Here is a 24,318-nt window from a genome sequence, read left to right as displayed (position 1 = left end):
TCTGGTGCATATGATTACATAAATATTATATTAAATATAGATAATCTATCTATCTATCTATCATATAGTTATAATTTAAGCATAATTTGAATATAATAATATATATAATTGTCATTATGATGATTATTATTCACCAGAGAGGACTGGTCTTATTTTTTTGAAACTAAACTATCATAGCAAAATGTGTCAATCAACAACATCGATACAGCAGAAATGTATGAGACGATATTGATAAAGAACATTTGGCAGCCCTCGCCTATGACGTCATGTGCAGGACTCACGACCTTGGTAGATAAACCGGGGGGGGGGGGCGGCCGTTGATTTACAGGGTTGTGTGTAATGTTTTATGTTTTTATTATTGCACATGTGTTCGTGAAGTGTATTGTGAGTGCTATCAGCGTGAGGCGTCGCCCTGCTAATAACACCGATGTCTCGGGGCTGCCAGCTGGACGCACTACTTGCGTCTTTTGTTGAGAGGGCGCTCCTCCCCACCCCCCCTTTCCTGTGTTCCTCCGCTGTGGCGGAAGTAAGTCGACTCGCGGAGGCCTCATCCTTCCAATGGCGACTGCGAACAGGCTGAATAGAGAGCGGGAGCAACCGTGGAGGGGGGTCAGAGCCGCGTAGCCGAAATTAAATACACATATCCAATTCAGTGTAGGCACAAAGTGAAGAATAACATATTGTTCCTCCTCTCCAAACAATCACGGCCGGTTCAATGGCCAAAAATCGGAACACTTCGCTCCTTGAGTCGGGTAAGCCGCAAGAAGTAAACCCCATCTGGTAGCTCCGTTTACTACGATACGGACGGCTCGTGGTAAAACTGACGGGATTTTTCTCACGGTTGATATTTTCCTCCATGTTCCCTTTCAGAGCTCTACTACCTGATCTCTCGTTTCCTGACAACGGGTCCGTGTCGGAGAGCGGCGGAGGTGAGCTGGCGTGCTTCGGCTGTGTTGTCTGTGCACCTAAGTTGACTAGCTAGTTAATAATGGAGCTCGTTAATAGAAGCCGGTGTGGTTATCGATGGTGTCTGTTTATCCTCCGCAGGTCCTGGCGAGTGAATTGGAGGAACATCAGGTGTGTATCCCCGCCGTGCTGCTGGTTGTCTTGCTAGCTGCCCGTACGTGTCGAGCCAGTGTGGACATAAAACTTGCCTGTGGACTTTTTCATACATCCGGACGTCTCACTCGTTTGACATCACCCGGTGTTTCTCACTAGCTCAACGCGAACCTGCTGCTCTTTTCTCTTGTTTCACACACACACAAATTAACATGAACTTGTTTTCCGCAGCTCTTGCCCGGAAGACTTGACTGGCTTGGAAACGAGCACCCGAGAACATATGAAGATGTGGTGAGATTAAACTTCATCTCTTGTTTAATTCACTTGTTATTGTCTTGTGACTGGGGGGACCGTGTGTGTGCATGCGACCCGTGCTTGTTTACGCTCTTTGTTCTTCCTCCTGCGGCTCCACCGTCTCGTGTCCGGGGCTCTGGGTGGTGGAGGGGCGTCCCGGCTCCTTCTCGCCCGGTCTGGTTGCCAGACAAGGGGCCGACATGTCGGCTCAGACAGCGGTTTATGAAGTCGGGGTTTAATATTTTTTAGCTCGGACTCTGCTGCAGATCGGGTGGGTAGATCGGGCTGCTCGCTTGCTTAGGGGACGGCTCGGCTGGCCAATCAGAGGCCGAGCTGCGCTGTCTCCGCGTTGTTGTTCATGTGACCGGCGCTGCGATTGGTCCGCGGAGAGAGGAAGTTTTGCATATGAAGCCACGCCCCTGAGGACAGGAGCACATCACACTGTGTCAGACGAGCTGCACAGAACTGCAGCTCCCATGAAACTCCTGAAAGTGTCAGCTGCACATAGGAGTCATTATACTTATACAGTCAGATGATGCTCTGCTTATCGTCAGCTTGATCACAGAAGTAGTTTTGATTATTGCTCTTGAAATCTTCCTCAGGTTCAGAGAATGATAAACACCTGATGAACAACAAAATGTCTTTCTGATAATTCTCAACATCTCTTTCTGTGGCTCGCACATCTCAAGAATCGGTCATCTCGTCGCCTCACACTTGTGTATTGTTAAGGACCCAAGGAAGTGCGTGCTGTGTTGAATTTCGTACGATCTGGACATATGATTTGTTTATAAACTTGACTGGCTGAGACTCATCATTGAAGAGATATTGTCATTAACTTTTTTGAAGCTTATGTACTTACATGATTCTTGCTGTTCTGGGTTTGTACCCTCATGGTTGATTGCAGTTATTTGAAGTTGCTTTGGATAAGCGTCAGCTAAATTATATTCAATAATTTACCACGCTGTTTTTTCCCCCATGATGTGTGAAGGGTTTTCTTAAAATTAGAATAATCTAAGCTGAAGATGATTCTTGCAACCTGAGCCTTACATTGCATCAAATACATACAATTTTACTTAAGACTTCTATCAGCATTAGGATAAATATCCATTTTCATTGTTGATTAATCTGCTCGCAGTCTTTATTTGTTGCTCACTAAATATAAATGTCAGTAAAATATGGCAACTACAATGTCTGAGAGCCCAAGATTGCACCTTTGCATTGCTTATCTTGTCTGACCGACAATCTAAAATCAAAACATCGACAGTTCACAGTCAGCCAAAACAAAGAAGAGCAGCAAATACTTGCATTTACAAGGATGTTTGATAATCCATTATCCATTTTCTTTCGATCAGTTAATTTTAGCAGGCATCTGCGTCCAGTGTCACATCACGGCTCTGTCTCTGTTTGCTCTGACAGGTTGCAGCCAATAGACACATTGCACCAGATCATTTGCTACAGATATGTAAGCAGATTGGACCAGTTCTCGACAAAGAGGTGCCATCATGTGTCCCAGGTGTACACTCTCTCCTGGGGTCCGGAAAGCAGTCGATGCTTAGGACCCCAAAAGGTATACACTCTTCAAATTTTTAAGTATTTCTGGAGGCAGAATATTTTTTCAAATTTTTTCTCTGTACTATGACTGTCTCATATAATGTAACGGTTTGCTAAGTTTATTGGTGTGTGCCGTTGCCACAATGCGTTCACCACATGCAGCTGGAAATGACCTGAATCAACTTTGTGTTTTGTTTTTCAGACTGCGAACGTGTGCGGTTTAAAGCTTCATCATATGCAGCCCTTCACCGGGGCAGACCACCAGAGAGGCCTTTGTACTGCAAGAATCCTCCACACTTAGGTACGTCTGGTCCTCTCTTATGTGATAAAATGGACAAAGCAGACACATGCACTAGGTATGATATGAACTGGCAATGCTTTAAATGTTTCTCCCTACTAACCAACCATGCATGTGCTGTGTGATGACAAGTCATTGAAGAACTGGGTAATGTGCCCACTGTGTAATGCATTGGGCTTTACTCTCCAGCTTCCAGGCTTTATTTGCCAAACATCAGTGTGATGCACTGCTATGACTTAGCCAGATTGAATGGCTAAGATGCTGCCTGTTATACATGCAGTCTTTATTGCTATTAACAGCTATTGCGAGCATAAATCATTATTTAATTTAGAGATACACACACACACACACACACACACACACACACACACACACACGCACACACACGCACGCACACACACGCACACACAATGCCCAATTCTTCAGGTTTTCCATTGCAGGCATTTCTCTCCTGCACACCGTAGCAGAGATTCTTGTTAAACCTGTTTGCAACAGTGCCTTTTATTTTAGACCTCAAGGGAAGTAATACATGCAATTGGCACATTTTGGATACTTTTTTATTAAATGTGATTTTGAAGTTGAAGCTACAATTTAGAACTTAGAGATGGTGCACAAATGGGCCTCAGTACTTTCTGAAAACAAATTCAGCTTGAGGCAGTGAGAAGGAAAAGCTGAAAAAAACATGGATGGTTTTCATGTTTCTCTGATATTTTGTGGTTTCCCATGGTAACAGATACAAACCAGATGCACCCCACTTCAGAGGAGCAGGGATATAGTTATTGTTTATATGTTGGGTTTGTATTATGGATGGAGGTTTGTACTCTGACTGTCAAATTTATTAACTGACAAGAAAAAAAAAGTAGTATGAAAAGTAGACATGAAGAAAGTGACTAAGAAAGAGGAACTAGCCTAAAAAACAAAAATGTATTTTGTGCTGTATAGAGAGAGGCAAATTGTTTATTAATAAACAATGCATTTACTTTGTATTTGTTGCATTTCCATTTTTCATTCCATCCAGTTATTATAACGCCCCCTTTATTCCTGCCCACATCAGAGTAAATATATCCCACTCTATTTCTGCTGATAGTAGTTGCACTGTAGTTCTGTATTTTTATCTCTCTACTGATGACTGGCTTCTTATAATCAACAGTGGAGGTGCATCGAGGGAGAGAGCTGACAGGAGCACAGCGCTTCAGTTCCATCAATCCTGTCAGCAACTATGAGCACATGCGGCTGCATAGGCGGATCCTGGGCCATCTGTCTGCAGTGTACTGTATCGCATTTGATCGCACTGGTCTCAGGATCTTCACTGTAAGATGGAGTATTTTGGGCACATTTCCCCCACTCAAAAATAAACCCCATACTCAACATCACGGCACTTCAATAAATTCAGTTTTATTTAACAAATTTAACACTGAAATTAGTTTTTAAACAGCATATTTAATATTGGATCTATTATTAAGTAATTATCTAAGTAAAATGTGGGGTTTTTTTTGTTCATCAGGGCTCAGATGACTGTTTGGTGAAGATTTGGTCTTCGTTTGATGGAAGGCTTCATTCAACATTGCGAGGACACTCTGCAGAAATCACAGACTTGGCGGTTAATTATGAAAACACACTAATCGCTGCAGGAAGCTGTGACAAGACCATCCGTGTGTGGTGCCTTCGTACCTGTGCTCCTGTGGCTGTGCTGCAGGGGCACAGTGGATCCATTACCTCCCTTCAGGTGAAATAATCTCTGTCATGCTAATAATATTAGAGGCTGCATTATGAAAGAAAAAGGGAGCTTTTTTTCTGTACTGATGCAAGGTTCATGAATACTATTTAAAGTATTTATGGTCTAAATTTTTACTGTGAGGTACCTTTATCGTGCTCCACCTCTTAACACAAAAGTTAAGTATTCTTAGGTCCTACTAGATATATTTTCACTGAAGTTTAAGTTTAAAGAAATGCTAACTTAGTGTATATGTACATCAACTAGTCCTAAGCCGATAAAGAACAAAAATTATTATATGGATAAGATAAAATATTTTGGGGCCTCACAAGAATCCATCTTCTGTTTGCTGGATACACTGTTTACAGTTCGACTAGTTTCTTTTACCTCATGATTCGAACACTTTTAAACACAAACAGGGATCCAGGTGGCATTTTGGCTATCTCTATTGACAGCTATCTACATATGAATTTGATTTAAAAAACCAATAGCTGATACCGTTTGGTCAATGTGTTCCCCCTCTTTTGTTTTCCCACATGGAATGTATCTGCATCTGTTTAAAAGTGGGCCTCAATGTGATTCGTCAAAACCAATAAGGTTCATGCCCCAAAATCTTGTCCCTCGCTTACAGATTCTGCAAATTCACATACGATAACAGTATTTTTATCTTTGGGATGTTATGCATCTTCTTCTGCTTTCCACACGACAGGATTTATTTTGATTAATTAACTTTATATGCTGTATGATGTAGTTTTTAATTGAATAGAGGCCTCAGACACTTAGAATGAACATGTTATTACTGCATTTATACAGAATGAAATAAAAGTAGAAGAGTCTGTATCAAGTCTGGCACGTTCTTGTTTTATTTGAAGCATCTGTTTCCATCAGCCCTCACGTCATCCTCTTATTGCTATGACAACTTCTGCCCCAGCCAAGTGTAAAATTATTGTTCTTTGTTTGTTGCCAGAAAATAGTTATTCAGATCCAGAGGACCTGACAATTGTGGAATTATTCATGTGTTATGAACACCAGAAAACAAAATTGAACCTTGCTATTCCTAATGTTGCCTCAAAGTCAAGATTTTGGCCTTACTTGGATAGCGTTAATATGTGACTGCATACAGAGTTAATACACATGTCTGCAGATTCAGATGTCTGATCTGTGAATGTTTTGTGTTTTCAGTTCTCACCGTTTGCAAAGGGCTCAAAACGTTACATGCTGTCCACTGGAACAGATGCTACTGTCTGCTTCTGGCAATGGGACGTCAACAACATCAACTTCAGGTGAGTGCTGCTTGTTAACAGTTTCCCTTTCAGAGCTTTTCACTCACAAAAATTCTGTCATAGTTATAATATTATAAAATGTATAATCTGTAAAATGTTTCCCCTCCACTCTGCACAAATTGTTTAGAGTATCTAGCCTTTTTTTCCCATCCCGAACATTGACAAATTTGTGCTGATTCACCACAGTATCAATTTTAAGTGACACATACAGATTTTTGGCCTTTTTTACTTTTTCAAATGGGTAAATTCTTTTTGTTTAGCTGTGCACAGAGCTTCCTTATGATCATTTGGGGGAGGAGGTCAAATTGTTGTTAGCTTTTCTCCCGAGAGAAGACCAGTGGCACAGCTGCTAGTCAACATCGACTGCTTGAACAAGTGGAAATGTTCATTCTTTAACGCTTCACATTGAATGTTTACTCCTCAATTCAGAAAAAAACATTTTTTTAAATGATAATCGGCTCATCCTGAGGAGGCATACAGACGAGTATCTACATACCTCAAATCAAACCAGTATGATAAGATATCCAGGCTTCAATGTTTTAAGGCTCTGCCTGTAGAGCTGGTTGTGCACTGAGCAGCATTAGTCTGATAGATGAAGTTGACAGAAGATTCCAGTCTTTTGAATGGAATGCAGCTTGTGTTTTACCTTCAGGCAAGAACAGGGACAAACTCAATTCACCAATCACGAAGCTGCATGATGGTATTATAACCAGTTAAAGTCGATTAATATTTCTTGTCAATCAGGACTGTGATCAGCTATTATATTTACAGAATCACAGAATTAATCATAACTCCTCAGTGAACTGCCTGCTAGACAGAAGTATGTCAGTTTTTTTGGGTTAGGCCTCAGTTTGTATTTAATAATTTGGATTTCCCACTGATTTCAACTTAATTTTAAAGTGGGACAATAACTGGCTTATTAGTCCTGAATACATTTTTTATTTGAAAGTGTGGCCCCTGCAGTGTCTGCTTAGAAAAGGTAGTCGATGACCCGCTGTACACAGTCAAGTAAAAATGGAAGCTCTCCCAGTTGCAATCTGCAGCAGGCCCACGGCAAACACTGGGAGACAAGCCAAACTGAGTTGACAGTTTTCTCTGCTCCAACACTGCAGCTTTGTCTTATTAAACTAAGTAGAAAACCTTACTTATACAGAACACAACTAGGTAAAAGTATAAAAAAATGAAGAGAGACTTGGACTAAATGGATACAATGACTTTTGTTCACCTCAAAGTATATGAATGAGCTTTATCTAATGAGACGTTTGACCTGACCTGACTGCATTCACATCTGTCATCCTGATGTTAGAATGCTAGTTAGATTAGATGAATCATCACTTGATAGTTCGGTTGAAGGATGAATCGAATCTTAACATTGGTTTTTTTGTGTCTTTTTTCTCTGCTCTTCTTAAAGTGATCGGCCTCACAAATTTACTGAGCGGCCGAGGCCAGGAGTTCAGACAGTTTGCTCCTCATTCAGTCCAGGTAATTAGTCATTTTATATTATCTGTTGCTTTGTGTTGAACCGACCTGTATAAATGTTATTTAAGCTGCTTTCAGACATGCACTGAACTGCACATAATCTCCAGACTATCTCTAGAGGGGCTGTATGTGAGAACGCAAATCCGAGTGAGAGGCTCTGGACTTTCTCCAGAGTTTCTCCTTCAAGGCCCCCAGTAAAAACTCAGGATGATGTCTGCGTGAGTTTATGTGAGAAAACAGAAAGAGATTCTCGGGATTTATTTATTCATGATTTATCTGGATTTTATTGTATCCTGTCACTCGACTTCATTTTTAATGAGGCGTCCCTCAATGAATTTCAAGTATGAATAAAGGTTAATAATGATTCAACACAAGTGGGTGGATATGTTGATTATGTTTGTATTAAGTTTGACTAAAAAATAATACAAATATCCCAGGATGAAAAAGCAGTGCCATATGTGTTAGACATCACAGACAAAGATATTGAGCGCACTTTTGGTGAAACAGTTGTTGATGTGCTATAAACAAAAACATGTGATTTCTGCAGCAGAATGTATACATGGCGTCCTCCCTGCTGCACCCCCCCTTCTCTGGAGATTTGTGTCGTTGTGTACATGTCAAGCTGCAGAATCTCCTGCTGCTTTGCTGTGTGGTGTGTGAATGGCAAATCTGGAGACAGTCTAGACCCAATTGTCCAGACATTCTCTGGAGTTCATGTCTGAAAAAAATTGATGTGATTGCATAGTTCTCATTATTATCACCTAGGTAGCATATAATTATATAGATGCACACTGTTAACATTTTGGCTTAAAAACTTTTTTCTTCTTTTCTCAGGTGGGATATTCTTAGCAACAGGAAGTACTGATGATGTCATCAGAATATACTACTTGGGAAGCGGGAGTCCAGAAAAGATATCAGAGCTCCATGAGCACACAGTAAGTGCGAATTAATGTTTATATTTCTGAGGCTGCACATGGCACCAACCAAAAATGTAAATTCAGCAGTAACAAAATTAATGATCGTTCTCATTATTTCTGTCGTCTCTCTGCAGGACAAAGTTGATAGCATCCAGTTTTGCCACTCAGGTGAAAGGTAAGATAACATGACTGTATATTCAATTGCTTTATTTATTTATCATAGTAGTTAAAAGTGAATTGGATGTAACAGTTAAAGTCACTGTCCTGTCTCAGGTTTGTGAGCGGAAGTCGTGATGGAACAGCACGGATCTGGAAGCTCCATCAGCGGCAGCAGTGGAGGTGCCTCTTGCTCAACATGTCCGCCACTCTTCCAGGGTAAGGAACAACTTTAAAGCAATGTTGATGAAATTGATCTCATCTTGGTGCAAAAGCTTCTGTCGTGTGTGCAGTAATTGCTCAATGAGGAAGATTAATTATATGGCGTGAATCTAATTGCTGTCTCGGCCGCCTCAAAGAGCTGTCAGTGTCCAAGTGAACCAGGTGCTGATGTCAGCAACGAAATCCATTTGCAGGAGTTTTTTTATTTATTCAGTTGACAGATTTGTTGCGTTTGTGAACGCGTCTGAGCGGAGAATCTCCTACTGCGTTGTTCAAGTCTGGAGAGAAAGTCCACACCCAATTCTTTGGAGTTCATGTCTGACGATGGCTTTAATAACAAAAACACTTCACATTTTTCCTCAACAGTTTCAGTACATTTTCATGTGTTAAATTCAGTTTGTCTACATTTTCAAAGAACAAGTCAGTTATAAAAAGATTTCTGTTTCATTGGAGAAGAAAATCTTCAGCATCACACGGGTTTAGTTCTTTGCTTCCTTCTTTTTTCAAGCATAAATGAACCAGTTCATCACCTTTAGTAAACTGAAAGAGAAAACACTAGGTCATGTATAGTTGTAGTATGTGTATTTTCCAACTGGATTTTTTTTTCTCACAGTGCTGAAGCAATGAATGAAGAGGAAAGTTACTTCAAACCCAAAGTCACCATGGTAGCGTGGGATCGCCATGACAATACAGTCATCACAGCCGTTAACAACCATCTCCTCAAAGTGTGGAACTCCTACACAGGACAGCTGCTACATATCCTCAAAGTAATTGTGCACAATGTTGAGTTTCTCTTAATAAAATGCTGAGTGTAGTGGATTTAACCCCCACAAACCAGGGACTAACTTGAAGTGTGTTTACAGGGCCATGAGGCCGAGGTGTTTGTGCTAGAGCCGCATCCTTTTGACCCCAGGATCATCCTATCTGCCGGTCACGATGGGAATGTCTTTATATGGGATCTGCTGCGAGGGACAAACACACAGCACTACTTCAACATGGTATACTGACGCTCATCACTCGATTCAGATCAGAGACACACAGAGATACGCAACATGACAAATGCATCAATCAGACTGAGAGGAAGCGGAAACAGATTTTTGAAAATTGCACTTTTTGGTTCTTCAGGTAAAAAGTATGCAAGGACGCATTGTGTGAACCATTCCTAAACCTCCTACAGTTAAAGAAAATTAATTTGAGCTCCTGTGGAAAAACTCCTTTATGTGTCGAGTTTCTGTACCTTGGGTGATTTTGTTTTTCTTATCCAGATTGAAGGCCAAGGTCATGGAGCTGTGTTCGACTGCAAATTCACTCCCGATGGCCAACGCTTTGCCTGCACAGACTCTCATGGCCATCTGCTCATCTTTGGCTTCGGAAGCTCCAAGCCATATGAGAAGGCAAGAATGCACATTAAATCTTTATACAAATGATTTGTCCTTACTGCCAGGTAAAAACCAAAGATTTTACAGATTGATAAAACATTATTTAACACTCTGTAAGCTCTCAGTACAGTATACCAACATACCGGACCTGTGTATGTGTGTGTCTTTGTGTGTGTATGTGTGTGTGTCTTATCCATCCTCTCTCCTGCTCTCACCACAGCTTCCAGACCAGGTGTTCTTCCACACAGACTATAGACCGCTGATCCGAGATGCCAACGGCTTTGTGTTGGATGAACAGACTCAGCAGGCTCCCCATCTCATGCCCCCTCCCTTCCTGGTGGATGTGGATGGAAACCCCCATCCTCCAAGGTAGACATGGCCCTCTTTCAATTAAACAGCAGCTGTACAGTCTCCATCCCTTGAAAGATTAGTCCGTGCAGGTTTTTGACACTCTAGGCCAGTGATCGCACACTGGTCGATCCCCGCTCTGGACTCACTGGCTGCGGTTGCGCTGCAGACCAGCTGTGTGTTGGATGTCTGTTAAATCTACTGCATTTCCTCTAATACAAGTAAATGGATAATAAATGGAGTGCTTTTACTTTGAAAGGGGTTAGGGAAGTGTTGGACATAATAAGAAAAACATTGTGTTTCACAGCAGAATAACTGAGAAATTATCTTTCACCTGAGTTTTAATGTTTATCTGTTGAACGTTTTGTGGCACTTGGTAGGTTAGAGCAGTTTAATTATAATCTTCACTTGTTTTTATTGTTTTCTAGTCTTATTGTCCCTGTTTTACTTGCAATTGTTATGTAAATACATAATAGCAGCATCAGTATAGGCATTGAATAGTTGTCTTCCATTTAAAATGTATCTTTAACTGATCAATGTTTTGATTTATTTTCTCACATCAGGTATCAGCGTCTTGTTCCGGGGCGGGAGAACATTGCTGCTGAACACCTGGTTCCTCAGCTGGGATATGTAGCCACCAGTAAGACCTTCTTTGAATTCATTTCTAAAATTTAGACAACAATGTACATTTTATGCACAAGTCCAGTCCGATTTCACTGCTTTATCTGTCAGACTAGATTTATTCAGCCTCTTTCCAGCCTCTTTAAACAACCCGCTATAAGTATATGTCCATTATGAAGTCCTCTCCTCGTTTCGCTCTGTATAGGCGATGGCGAGGTGGTGGAGCAGGTGATCAGCCAGCAGACGGCAGAGCACGAGGAGGTTACGATAAGACGCAGCAGCCTTCTGGATGAAGCCATCCGACAGCTCAGGGAGCAACAGCTCAGGGAGCGACAGGACCGTCAGTCGCAGGTTGGGACAGAAGCAGTGCTGCCTGCTGGAGCAGGACCGGAGGGGCAAGCTGAGGCACAGGGTGCAGCCTTCGCACCAGCACCAAGCACGCCACGCAGAGGTATCAATACAGCACCAGAGCTGGAATTATATTACTGTGTTGATGTGGTGAGCCCACTGAATGATAATATGATTATTTTAAAATTTTAGTGTCTGTGAATGATCGAGCAGATGTGCAGTCGCCACCAAATGTGGGTCTGCGCCGCAGCGGACAGGTGGAAGGCGTCCGGCAGATGCACCAGAATGCTCCTCGTAGCCAGATAGCCACCGAGAGGGACCTGCAGGCCTGGAGACGCAGGGTGGTGGTGCCTGAACTGGCAACTAGCAGCTACAGGTATGAGACCTGCAGTATTTTCTGTTTTTCATCAGCCATAACTTGAGATATGATGTATATGACTCATTCAATTTTATTTCCAAGGGGATGCTGTTCACACAGAAGACAAATCACTTTTACCTCCGCCAAGGAGGTTATGTTTTCGTTTTCTCTGTCTTTTTGATAGTTTGTAAGATTATGCAAAAAAACTGAAACTTGGTGGACCGATGTGGTATGGGCTGAGAAAGAATTTAACATTGTCCTTTATTCTCAGAATAATTATTGGACTTTGATGAAAAAAAATATTATATATATAATATAATATATATTGTAGATAAGATAAGATAATTTTAATAACTTGGTTGAGTTTGATCAAGACATTATTTTCACAAGTCCTTCATTACACATAAAAGAAATTAAAGAAGAAGAAAGTGAACTTAGCCTGGTTGACCCCAACAGACTAAAGATCAACTATTATTTCTTTTGAATTGTGCATGAAGAAGACATCGTACGAACACCAGCTGTCAGATCCCTGTGGCTAAATATGCTTCAGAATGTAGTTTACATTTAACATTTTATAGCACTGATAATTCTCTCAGTCTTGGGGCTGTTTCTCTTTAATTTGAAACATTATGGAAATTGTTTTTCAGGGACCAGGAGTACATCCGAACAGCTAAAGGAGATGAGGAGGTGGCTCAGTACAACGCAAAGAAGAGGCGAATTATCTACAGCAGCTGTCGGGTAGGTTTCTTGTTCCTTTACTTATGAAGGAATTTTTTATTAAATTTTTTTTAAAGATTTGTGTTCCCCAACTTTGTGAAATTTATTGTGCAGTAACTTGCATTTATCAACATGACATACTGTGTTGGACTGATGAGAGAGTCAGTGAGTGAGAGACTGTGTATATGTGGTTTATTTATTGTTCTTTGTATTAGTTCTTTATCAGAGATTTCAGTTTTTTTTCCAGTTCACAACTCTTTCAGTACAAATCTTTGCTCTGTCCCATCTGTCTAATCAGGATGATTCAGACGAGGAGACCTCCAATACAAAGCGTGCCCACGGCCGCAGTGACTCGATGGAATTACTTGAGTTGTCTTGTGAAGAGGGAGAGGAAACCCCAAGCTCAGACCTTCACTCTGAGGTGCCATATCTTCCACTTTACTGTACCTTTAAGGACAAGGTCATTTAAAAGTACACAAGGTCTCTATTTGCTTTTCTCATTTGTAAAGCAATTTGTTTTTTTGTTTTGAATATGTTCAGGACAATGATTTGGATGGGAGTGACCTGGAGTCCTCCAATGATGAGGAGGAATGGAACAGTGACAGCTCAAGGTATAAAGTTGTATAGAAACAGATCACAAAGTATTGGGAAGTAGTTCTAAGCATTTGTTTAAACTTGTTTAGAGCACTAGAGTAAAGGTTTTCCAATCACAAAAATGTCTATTATAAACAGTTGGTTATCATTTTGATGTTAAAAGTTGCTATTCCTTTGTGTCATCTCCATTCATCTGGTACCCCGAACAAGTTTAAACAAGTTACCTAAACATGTTTTTTACAGCCTGTTTTCATCCTTGTTTAAAATGTTAAATGTTAATCACAACTGCTTTTGATTGGATAGCCACTCATCCAGTGAGTACTCTGACTGGACGGCAGACGCCGGTATCAATCTGCAGCCCTCTACCCCCTTGTCGTCACGGAAACGAGTGCGGCGCAGACTCAGCACCTCTGAAGAGGATGAGGAAGAGAACGAGGAAGAGGAGGAGAAGCAGCAGAGTGATGAGGAGGAGAATCCTGAGAAGAAAATCAAGGAGAAGGCCAAGAAAGCAAAGAACAAGGCACCGCGGGTGAGTTGTCAGACACTTGTCACTGTGCTTTAGATTATCCCATCGTAGAAATACTGGATAATAATAAATCAACTAATTTTCCATCTTTGTTCTCCAATCAGCGTCAGAAGGCCAGACCATCCATCAACAGAGAAGTGTCCAATGAGTTCAGACCTTCACCATGGATCACTGATGTCATTCCCAGGAAGTCTCCGTTTGTTCCCCAAATGGGAGATGAGGTATATGCTAATATTAGAATCTGTGTTTTTACATTTCTTTCATTTGATAGTACAAAATTTGTATTTGTTATGAGATTTATTTCAATCCTTCACATCCTCTCATATATAAATAATTACTTTTCCAGTCATAACTGACTCTCGGCAGGTAATCATGCTCCTTATTACAACGAGATCAAATCTTAATTTGAAAAACCGTGAGACTAAAAATCATTGCATTCGCACACCCAAGAAATGAACCATAAACAAAATGGAAGGAACTATTTTTCATAAATCTCTTTCAGATGATATTTAAGTCAGCAGACTTCAGAAACAATATTATTATATCATTGTTCTTAAATATATAAAGCCACACATGTGGTCTAAATACTTTTGTATGTTTCTCTGGTGGTCGTAGCAGGGCATCATCGTTATCCTGTAGAAATACAAAGTAAAAACATTTTTCATGCTTGTCATGCTGTGTTTCAGTAGCATCCTAAGCTCTGAGTCTCTCTCTGTCCTTCAGGTGATCTACTTTCGGCAGGGACATGAGGCATATGTTGAGGCAGTGAGTCGGAGTGAACTGTACCCCATCAACTTAGACAAACAGCCCTGGAAGAAAATGGAGCTGCGGGTAAGATGAGAGACAATTAGAAGAAAAGTCAAACATTACTGGTACAAGAGTTTGGAAAACGTATTTGTAGCTGCACACTTAATTGTGTTTTTTGAGCTTTTTGAGTGATCATAAAAAGTTTGATCTCATCAACACAAGTAGAAGTCTAGGAAATGAATGGAAACCATGCTGTATGTTTTCTAGGACCAAGAGTTTGTGAAGATCACAGGGATCAAATATGAAGTCTGCCCTCCAACACTTTGCTGCCTGAAGTTGACTCTCATCGACCACGGCACTGGCAAAATCACAGACAAGTCTTTTTCTGTCAAGTAAGCAGCTTCCTTAACTGGCTCACACGTTACATATTAACCTGCATTTGTCTTTGTCTTGTATGAGCTGTATGTACATACACAAAGATCACCAGTCCATTTAGAATGTGTGGGTTGAGTCGCTCTAATGATGAAGATAATGAGCTCTCTGCAACCAAAATATGTTTTTTGTTGAAATGCCAGCTAAATTTCTGATGCTGCTCTTTTGTAAAATGGTTGTGTCTTACTCAACATGATGGAGCTTCAGTTTCACAAAAACAAAGACTGTTTGCACTTTCCCATTAAAATGAATTTCTCCAACAGGTACCACGACATGCCCGATGTTATAGATTTCCTTGTTTTGAGGCAAAGTTATGACGAGGCGATGCGTCGGAACTGGCAACCACGTAAGTTTATGCACCTTGTTCGAGATGTTATTGAATCGTATCAGGTAGATTTCATTGGTGGTGAAGACAGCAACTCCCATGATCCCATGCTGCTTCAAGATATCATCCAGCTAGGCCAGCTTAATGTTAATGTTTTGATTTAGAGATCCCTAATGGCTGAAGTTTTGTTTTTAATGTCCAATACTTTCCTCCATGTATCTGATTTACGTACATGAATATACACAGAAAAACTTTTTCATGAAACTTCACACTTATGTTAATTCTCTCTGTTGCAGGAGACAGGTTTCGTTCAGTAATAGACGATGCCTGGTGGTTTGGGACCATTGAGTGTCAGGAGCCGTACCAGCATGAATATCCTGACAGTCTCTTCCAGTGTTTCAAAGTCAGGTGGGAAAACCTAAACATTGTCAGGACAGGGAAACTGTCACTTAGCTGTAAGACACTACAGGCCTTCTGAAGAAACAGATAGTTTGGGGTTTTCTGCCTCTCAAGACTGCAGCTATGACCGAAAAAAAGTAAATGCAAAGGCAAACCAAACATTTCAGAAAACATAGTTCATGTTAGATTTTAGGTTTTAATTTGTTAAGCTTATTGTTTGTAGCCAATAGCTAATCGGTTATGACTACACTATCTGCCCTCCAGTGGTCATTAACAGGCGTTACAGTGTCGACATTCACATTGAACGAGGATTATGTTGTTTTTTTTATACTGTGTTCAGAATATCATTTGTCTGAGCTTTGGAATAATTATCTTTTTTTATGAAACAAATATCTTGTTACTGATTGTATATGATGTTTACTAGTTTTTAATAAATAACATTTTTGAAAAGGTGGTACTAATGGTGACTTGGCCTTTGCTGTTAAAGACCTGAAACTGTGGAACAGTTATTGAGACCAGACAGGCCACATCATTAATATATTTTATATTATTATAAATAAAGTTCATTATAAGTTAAATCATTATAATCAATATGATATGATATTATTTGTCAGTGTTGTAGATTTGATAGCTGACTGTGACAAACTGTCTTACAATAATGTTTGTGTTCCCTCCCAGCTGGGACAATGGAGAAAATGAGAAACTGAGTCCCTGGGATGTGGAACCTATTCCAGATAATGGTAATTAAAACCACTGTACTTCCAGTCACATCCACCACATACAGAAGTACTGTACTTATTATGTTTTATACAGTCTTTATAAGATATAATGATGTTTCACTGATACTATGAAGGGGGTTGTCTCTCCTGTGCAGCAGAGCAGCCAGAGACTGAAGGAGGTGGTATCCCTGTGACACCAGATGAGATGAGTGAGCTGATGTACAAGCCTCTGCCAGGGGAGTGGGGGGAGAGGAGCAGGAACGACGAGTGTGAACGCATCATCGCAGCCATTGACCAGCTCATCACCGTTGGTTTGTATACATACAGACACTTGTTAAGTTTGTTCAGTCTATTTTCTGTCATTTTCTCACATCAGGGGATCTTTGGGTTTATTTTAAGTTTTTCTTCCCATCTGCATTGTGTGTCTGTTACAGAGATTGCAGCTCCTTTCTCTGGTCCCGTGGACCTGGTCCAGTATCCCACCTACTGCACCGTGATCGCCTATCCTACTGATCTGGGAACCATCAAATTGCGACTCTTGAACAGATTCTACAGGTCAGTCCCTCCAGTCTGTCTTCTGCATATCTGTTAATGCTAAGCTGTTCAGAGTGAATTATTGAAAATTATTTGTACTCTTGATCTGATTTATTTTTGCATACATCATATTTTGTGCTACTCAGTATATTTATTCACATCCGTCCACAGACGCCTCTCAGCATTAATTTGGGATGCCAGGTATATTGCACACAATGCCCGCACTTTCAATGAGCCAAGGAGCAAGATTGCCCACTCTGCAAAAATCATCACAAATGTCCTCCAGAAATTTGTCAAGTAAGTTCTTCTTCTCTTAGCTGGTGTTAGTTGAAAAAAAATGTATCACATTCTAATTAAAACGATCATTTGCATCATAGAATCAGAATTTGTAATGTAAATGAACATTATTGAACATGTCCAGTGTTTCCCCTACAACTGTACCTGCCTGGTGGGATGCCATGCCAGTGAGAACAAGTGCCCCTCCCAGTCAGAAAATATCTGTAGCATTATATAGAATGCTAAAAATCCAGCTATCTATTCATTCTGAGATCAATAATTCTGAAATAATAATCTTATTTTCGCAGTGATCCAAGCTGCACAGATATCATGGAGATTTACAACGCTGTTGAAGAGATGGATGATGATGAAGAGGTAAGTCTACCGAATTCAACAACTACAATATTACATGCAATGACTTTTTATATATTTTTTATGTGCTTTATATCACATATTGGTGAAATTTCTGAACTAGTCAAATAGCTAGATATTAGTTTGACAAGCAAACAGAGGTATAAGTACACAAAGAGTCTGTTGTGATTTGGGTGATTTAGCTTGAAACACAGATGAACTGCATGTTCAAATGGTTGTTTGTCATTTTTAGACAGTTTATCAACATTTGCACACCAGTAGAAAATGAAAGTAGCAGGTCAGTATCTTACATTTTGTTACCGTCCACAGGATGAGGATACAGAAGCACCAGGAACCTCAGCTGGACACCGACTGCGTCAGGTAAAAAGAAATACTGAATATTGTATGTATGTGTGTGTGTGTTTGTGTATATATATATATATATATATATGTGTCATTGGTATTAATTGGTCTAAGTTCATAGTATATGTATAAGGAAAAGGAGATAACAGTTTGTTGGCAGATTGACTTTTAATGATTCAGCAGCAACAGATCAGTATGTTTTACTTGTCATGATGACCTCCTCTCTTATTTGCCTACTTCAGCAGCGCTCTGTAGAGGTGGTGCCGGACAGAGATGCCTGGAAAGAACAGTGCAAGAGTCTGCTCAACTACATATTCCAGTGTGAGGACTCTGAACCATTCAGGAAGCCTGTGGATCCTGAGAACTATCCAGTGAGTCAACACAGCACATTGCAGTCATGCTATTCACAGAGTTCACAACAGTGTTCACATTTAGTGTTTGTTTTAAGTCTAAATTGTGTATGCAGGACTACCATGATATTATTGATACACCAATGGACTTTGGCTCTGTGAAAAGGACCCTGGAAGAAGATCACTATGAAAACCCCATAGAGCTTTGCAAAGACACCCGGCTAATATTTGCTAATGCTAAAGCCTACACACCCAATAAACGCTCCAAGGTAGGGCAGTAATTACAGGGTGACATCATGTCATCTTCTACTACAGCTGTTCTTTTATATTTAAATGTTTATGTTTCTATTTTAGTTTGTCTCAATCTCTTCTATTCATTTTCTGCCGTAGATTTACAGTATGACCCTGCGGCTCTCTGCCTTCTTCGAGGAGCAAATCAGAACAATCATATCTGAGTACAAAACTGCTGTGAAGAGCAGTGATAGGCTCCGCCGCAGTCAGAGATTCCGTAAGAAGATGCAGCAACAGGATCAGTCCTCCGCCACAACAAGGTCTGTTTGAGTTGTGCCTTTGCTCATCGTAACTGCTTAAGAAATGAGTCGGTCGGGGATATAATATCTACTATCCACTGTGAACGTTGTAGGTACAAATCTAGTACTTTGTTGTAACTTTTTATCCAATGTACAGTTTCAAAGACAGCACAAATACTTAAAAGTTATCAGTTTAATTGCTTAGGTGTCAGATCACATACTGTATGTAAAGATAGATCCACTTTCTCCTGTTGTACAAACATGAAGCCAAAATATCCTAGATACGGGTGCCGAGTCTGCACAGTAATGAAATGTTGTCACTCTGGATAAACTACCGAGACGAAGACAGAGACATCTTGGAGACAAAATTATTCGCCATGTACTTTGACTTTGTAGTTTGGTATGTGTGCCATCTTCCAACATGTAGGTGATGGGATTTATGCCATGCATTGCAGCCCAGTGCTACCATGTCGTTCATCTTAATATACAGTCTGCGTCAGACCAGTCAGGCTTTAATGTTAATTTCTTCTCCATGACACTGCCTGATTAAAAATAAATGAATTCTTCTTTTCTAAAGTCAAAAGAAAGGTGCAGTCAAAACTCAGGTAAAAGTCGAGATGACGTCAGTGACCAAATCTACCTCAGCCAAAGTGTCTGTTTCTGAGCGAGCCAGGAGGAGTCGAAGCAGCAGCTCAGGTCACAGCTCCTCAGAGGACGACTCCGGCTCCAAAGCTGCTTCATCAACACCAGGTACAAATAAGACTTTGTGTTATACATGCACTTAAATTATAGGATATTACTGAAAGTGCAAGATTCTGTGCCCTGTTTGTTTTTTCAGGTGACCTGATCCTATGTGGTCAGTTTTACCCACCTCCACCACACTACCACATTTAGTTTGTGACGTGCGATATAGTGGAAATACAGTGGAGTCTTACGAAACTCAGCTCTGGAGATGCGCTTTTGAAACTTCTGTCCCCAAACTTAATACTGTTAAGAAGAGAGTGACAAGACTGAGAGCTCATGGGCTATAACTGACATGATTCAATGTTTTTCCACTTCAGAGTCTGACAGTGAGAGTGAGCTGAGCGGTTCACAGAAAAAACATCCCGATTCCTCAAGGCACCATCAACGCAGACATAAAGCAAGAGTTACGAGGAGCAACTGCGCCAAACAGAGGAAAAAAGGTCAGACGTTTCTCCAGGTTGAAATCCAAATCAAATGCTACACCTTGTGTTCACAGAAAATTCAAGTAGATAATTATGCAACATGTGAAGTTAAAGTGTATTTTAGTGATTAACCCTGTAAATATGATGTTATTTCCAGCTGCCAAGAGCGACAGTGAAGAGGAGGAAGATGACGATGAAGAAGAGGAGGAGTTTGACAGTGAAGGTGAGAAGAGTGAGGATGGAGAAGTGTCCTCCCAGTCTTCAGGTCATCGCTACCCCAGCAGGAGTAAAAACAGCAGGAGTACACGTCTGACCAGAAACAGTGCTGCTGCGGACAGGAAACGGACAGGTAAATGCTTAAGATAGACACTTGTGCATCTAAAGCAATGTGAGTCACAGCTACACATTTCACATCCATTTTCATGGCTTGTTTTCAGAGGACAGAGCGGAGATGAATGGTCACAGCAGCAGGTCGTCTCGCAGGGAGAGACGTCACCACCGGGACATGTCCATGTCCCAGGGCTGGGACAGGGAGGACGAGGACGAGGAAATCTCAGTCCGTGGGTCACTCAAGAGAAAGACGGCGAGGGCGGCTGTGAATAAGATGAAACTCCTTGAAGCATCAGAGGAAGATGATGAAGAGGAGGAGAAGCCGAGAAGGAGCAGCAGCCGCCTCCGCCCTGCATCCCGGGCCGGCAAACGCCCCGCAGTGATCCAGAGCAGCTCAGATTCAGACGGAAAGCCGTCAACACGGGGTAAGCAAATGTACCTATAATATGTGTTAGAATGGACATTTAAGTTCTTGAATATCAGTTTTTATCTTTATTTAAGAGTTTGAGGGGAAGTTATTAATTTCATGTTCAGATTTTGTTATGCTGTCCCTCAAATCCCTGCGGATAAAAACTGTGGACGATTTCATGATGGACTCCTGCTTGTGCAGGGTTTGCTGGGACAAATTCCCTGCACTCCAACTTCAGCTCTTCTCCTAGTGCTCACGCTGCTCCTCTGCGTGCATGAAATGTCTACATTAGCTTTACTTCTTTGCGTGTTCTCAGATTTTGAAAATATAAACATTCTATTCCCATTTTTATAATTTAAGCAATTTATATGATACATATTTGCTCAGTTCTGCTCTCATTCTGTTTTACAGCTTCTCGGAATACAAAAGAATTGGATGGAAACGAGAGCGAAGCTTCATCCTCCTCCCAGAATCAGCAGAACGGCAACACAAGATCCAACAAACCGAGACAAGCTGCTAAAGCAAAGGGAAATGGTGAGAAATATCCTCATCTGTCATGTTTACATTTTGATATCTAGTTGCCACTTCATGTCAAAGTTTCTCTAATGGGTTGGATTGTTTTCACTTTTTCTCTGCAGATACTTTGTCCCACGTGAACGGACACAGTGGAAAACATCACAAATCTGACAGCAACTCTGAGCAGGAGGAGACTGCAGAGGAGAGTTCTCGAGAAGCTGAGGAGGATGAGGAAGAGACAGCGGTTGCTCGGAGACCTTCAAGAAGCACAGCAGCTACTCCAGCCAGGAAAAAGAGGATAACAAGTGAGGAGGAGGAGGACGAGGACGAGGAAGAGGAGGAGGAGGAGGAAGAGGAGGTAGAGGACACTGTATCCAGGACCACGCGACACAAACCTCCTGTAAGCTCAGATGAAGAGGACAAAAACCACAGTTTGCAGAAACATCCACACCAAAATGGAAGAAATGTGGAAGGAGCAATTCACAAGGACAAGAAAAAGAGTAAACTTACACCATCAAAAAGCCAAGATAAACAAAAATCTGCCTCAACTAATAAACTGAATGGTGCAGAATCAGATGAACTCAGTGATTCTCCAAAGAGATCCAACCCCCGCAAGAAAAAACTGAAAAAAGATGAAGAAAGCAATCACTCCAGTGAGGAATCTGAGTTTAAAACAAAGACGAAGAGATCGCCACGAAACCAGAGCAATTCTAAACGGCCTCGCGATGACACCTCGGCCTCAGAGAGTTCTGAGCAGGAATACAAACCCAAGAGGAAGTCGAGAAGGAAACGCTCCACCGGCTCATCAGAAGAGGAGTCCGAAAATTCAGATAGCACGTCAAATCGACGGCGGAATCTCAGAACCCTGCCAAAAAAGAAATACATCAGTGACAACTCTCTGTCCGAGGAAGATTCTGCTTCTGCAAGCCAGAGTAAACAGAGGAACAGCAACAAAACTGCGAGAGCTTTGAGGGAAGACAGGAGTAATACGAGAGAGTCAAAGAGAACGTCTCCCAGTGAAACCAGGAATCAACCGTCTTCCAAGAGAAAACGTATTTACACTTCAGACTCCGAAGAAGACGGGGAGGTGAAGGTAAAGAAGGAGCCAGTGTCCAAGAACAATAAAAATAGCAGGTCAGGCTCCTCAAAGCGTCCCAAAAGGGAATCCAACCAAGGGGATGGCAACAGCAACAAGGAGGACACCTCTTCCCAGTCTGATTCCGGTGAGGAGGAGGATGTCAGTCATTCAAAGACGGAAAAGAAAGTGAGGCAGCCAAAACACAAACAAAAAAAAAGCTACAGCAGCAGCAACCACAGTTCTGATTCAGAAAGCGAGCAGTCGTCTTCAGCCTCTGAAAACTCATTTGCCAGCTCAGGGTCCCACAGCAGTCCAAAGAGGAGAAGTCACAGACAGTCTGGGATCGGTGGGAGGAGTGCCAGCCGCCAGCTGAGGCAGCGCCGGCAACGAGCTGCCTCCGAGGAGGAGGAAGAGGAGGAGTACAGTGATGACTCATGCAGCAAACCCCAACGGAAAACGCGTGTAAACACCCGCAACCGGGGGAAGCGGACGGTAAATTACCACGACAGCGAATGAAGGACGTAGCGGCTGGAAACAACGGGCTGTCGAGGAGGAGAGACAGAAAAAGGACATTAACTGGAGACCTTAAAGACACTTGATGGCCATGTTATGGTAGTAGCACTGGAGTCCTCGAGAGAAAATGCTGTGAATCTGTTTCATTCAGGGATATTTATATTTTCTATGAAAAAAAAATCATGTTTATAGATGTAATACAAATTCAAGCATTTGATCTGCTGGTTTTCACAAGGATGCAGAGCTGAACGCCACCTCTCATACTGCTTGTTGTAATTTTGGCCAGCAGAGTTACCATTCTGGGGGATCTTTGTCAGCTTGGGTGCTATCTAATATACCTCTGTTTAATCAAGCATATTGCTGGCTTGCACTAAGATACACTGTAATGAGGTATTTCATACACTAGTTTTGCATTAGAAACTCAGGGGTCAACTAAGTTTACTGTAGTCTCAGACATGCAGTTGTTTTTCGAGCTAACGTAAGGTTAAGAGACGATTCCAGGTCGGCAGATGTCGAAGCACACTCACTGGGACAAAAACAAAATCGAGTTCAGAATTAAGACTACAGCACTCCTTTGTAAATCCACAAACACTTAATGCTTGACTGTAATTTTTTTTTTATATGAGCCAAATGAACTAGTATGTTTTCCCCCCATACATTTCATTTTTTTCATTAATTTTGTGTTTTATTCTAGTGAATAGGTGTAAATATGTGATTGAGATTGACATCGTCTGAAAGGTTAGCTCAGTCAGTAGCAAAACCTTTATTTAAATTTGAGTTTTTTTTGTTGTTTTTTTTTACATTTAACTGCATTGTCTTGCCATATGTCACAAATTGGTACGTTTTGCCAAGTACAAGTAACCAAAAGTACTCACTGCAAAATATTGTGATTTCTCATATTGGGAAGACTTTTTATTGTCCTGTGTTACCTATTTTCAGTATTAAATTCTTTTTCAGAGTTGTCTTAAAACATTTTTGCCAGTCACTTGGTTTAGTTTTGTTTATGGGGAGGTTTCTAAATAGTTGCTTTGACAGTTTTGCTTAATGTTTTTCGTACTACACCTTTAATAAACCGATTTCACAGGAAAACTATTAATGCAATGTGGTTGTGGAGTGCAATGAACTGAGTTATTCCTCCTATTAATAAAGACATCATTTCAAGGTGTATTCTGTGTCTGACTTCATCTTATGCATTGCCATCGTGAGCATGATCCACTGTTCTCCTGCAGGTTTACACTATTCTTTCAAATTCGGTGCCAACATTTACTTGGACTCAATTATTACTAATTACATCTCAGGGGTCAGAGCTCAAGGAGACCTCATATAAGTGTGGGAAAAGAATTTATGTAGACTGAGACTGCACTGTTTGGTGGAGGCAAACAGTCGCATGGTGGTTATTCTAGTTTGTCACAAAAC

General features: G+C 41.1%; 1 protein-coding gene across 6 annotated transcripts; it reads left to right on the top strand.

Moving 5' to 3' along the window:
- The first annotated feature begins 504 nt into the window (after positions 1 to 504).
- brwd1 (bromodomain and WD repeat domain containing 1) lies at positions 505 to 24,067 on the top strand. Of its 6 annotated transcripts, none has more exons than XM_020095074.2 (44): positions 505 to 752; positions 871 to 929; positions 1,048 to 1,077; positions 1,291 to 1,350; positions 2,770 to 2,920; positions 3,107 to 3,205; positions 4,353 to 4,513; positions 4,707 to 4,928; positions 6,099 to 6,199; positions 7,611 to 7,681; positions 8,513 to 8,613; positions 8,730 to 8,770; positions 8,869 to 8,970; positions 9,587 to 9,740; positions 9,837 to 9,971; positions 10,239 to 10,367; positions 10,573 to 10,721; positions 11,264 to 11,340; positions 11,527 to 11,772; positions 11,862 to 12,045; positions 12,675 to 12,765; positions 13,043 to 13,165; positions 13,285 to 13,355; positions 13,642 to 13,867; positions 13,969 to 14,085; positions 14,588 to 14,695; positions 14,879 to 15,003; positions 15,307 to 15,389; positions 15,665 to 15,776; positions 16,446 to 16,507; positions 16,642 to 16,797; positions 16,921 to 17,041; positions 17,192 to 17,317; positions 17,605 to 17,671; positions 17,978 to 18,028; positions 18,256 to 18,381; positions 18,477 to 18,629; positions 18,751 to 18,911; positions 19,468 to 19,640; positions 19,952 to 20,074; positions 20,214 to 20,405; positions 20,494 to 20,811; positions 21,207 to 21,329; positions 21,434 to 24,067. In XM_020095074.2, exons 1-44 carry the CDS (start codon positions 716 to 718, stop codon positions 22,903 to 22,905), a joined length of 6,789 nt encoding a protein of 2,262 aa, XP_019950633.2. In that variant the 5' UTR covers positions 505 to 715; the 3' UTR covers positions 22,906 to 24,067. The 6 variants fall into 6 exon arrangements, with proteins under 6 accessions (XP_019950633.2, XP_069390312.1, XP_069390310.1 ...); XM_069534211.1 differs by having other exon boundaries at positions 518 to 752; positions 16,645 to 16,797; positions 18,253 to 18,381; XM_069534209.1 differs by having other exon boundaries at positions 518 to 752; positions 16,645 to 16,797; positions 18,253 to 18,381; positions 18,459 to 18,629.
- Positions 24,068 to 24,318: the final 251 nt, after the last annotated feature.

This window comes from Paralichthys olivaceus, chromosome 11 (assembly GCF_024713975.1).
Source record: "Paralichthys olivaceus isolate ysfri-2021 chromosome 11, ASM2471397v2, whole genome shotgun sequence".
Classification (NCBI taxonomy): Eukaryota; Metazoa; Chordata; class Actinopteri; order Pleuronectiformes; family Paralichthyidae; genus Paralichthys; species Paralichthys olivaceus.
The sequence above is the reverse complement of the archived record's forward strand: the minus strand, read 5'-3'. Positions and strand labels throughout refer to the sequence as shown.

Excerpts from the sequence above, each read along its gene's own strand:
- brwd1 (XM_020095072.2), top strand. The coding sequence starts at position 716 with ATGGCCAAAAATCGGAACACTTCGCTCCTTGAGTCGG. Across the intron at positions 17,672-17,977 it reads AGATGGATGATGATGAAGAG|GATGAGGATACAGAAGCACC; the intron begins GTAAGTCTACCG and ends TACCGTCCACAG. Across the intron at positions 18,382-18,458 it reads TGGATCCTGAGAACTATCCA|TCTAAATTGTGTATGCAGGA; the intron begins GTGAGTCAACAC and ends GTTTGTTTTAAG.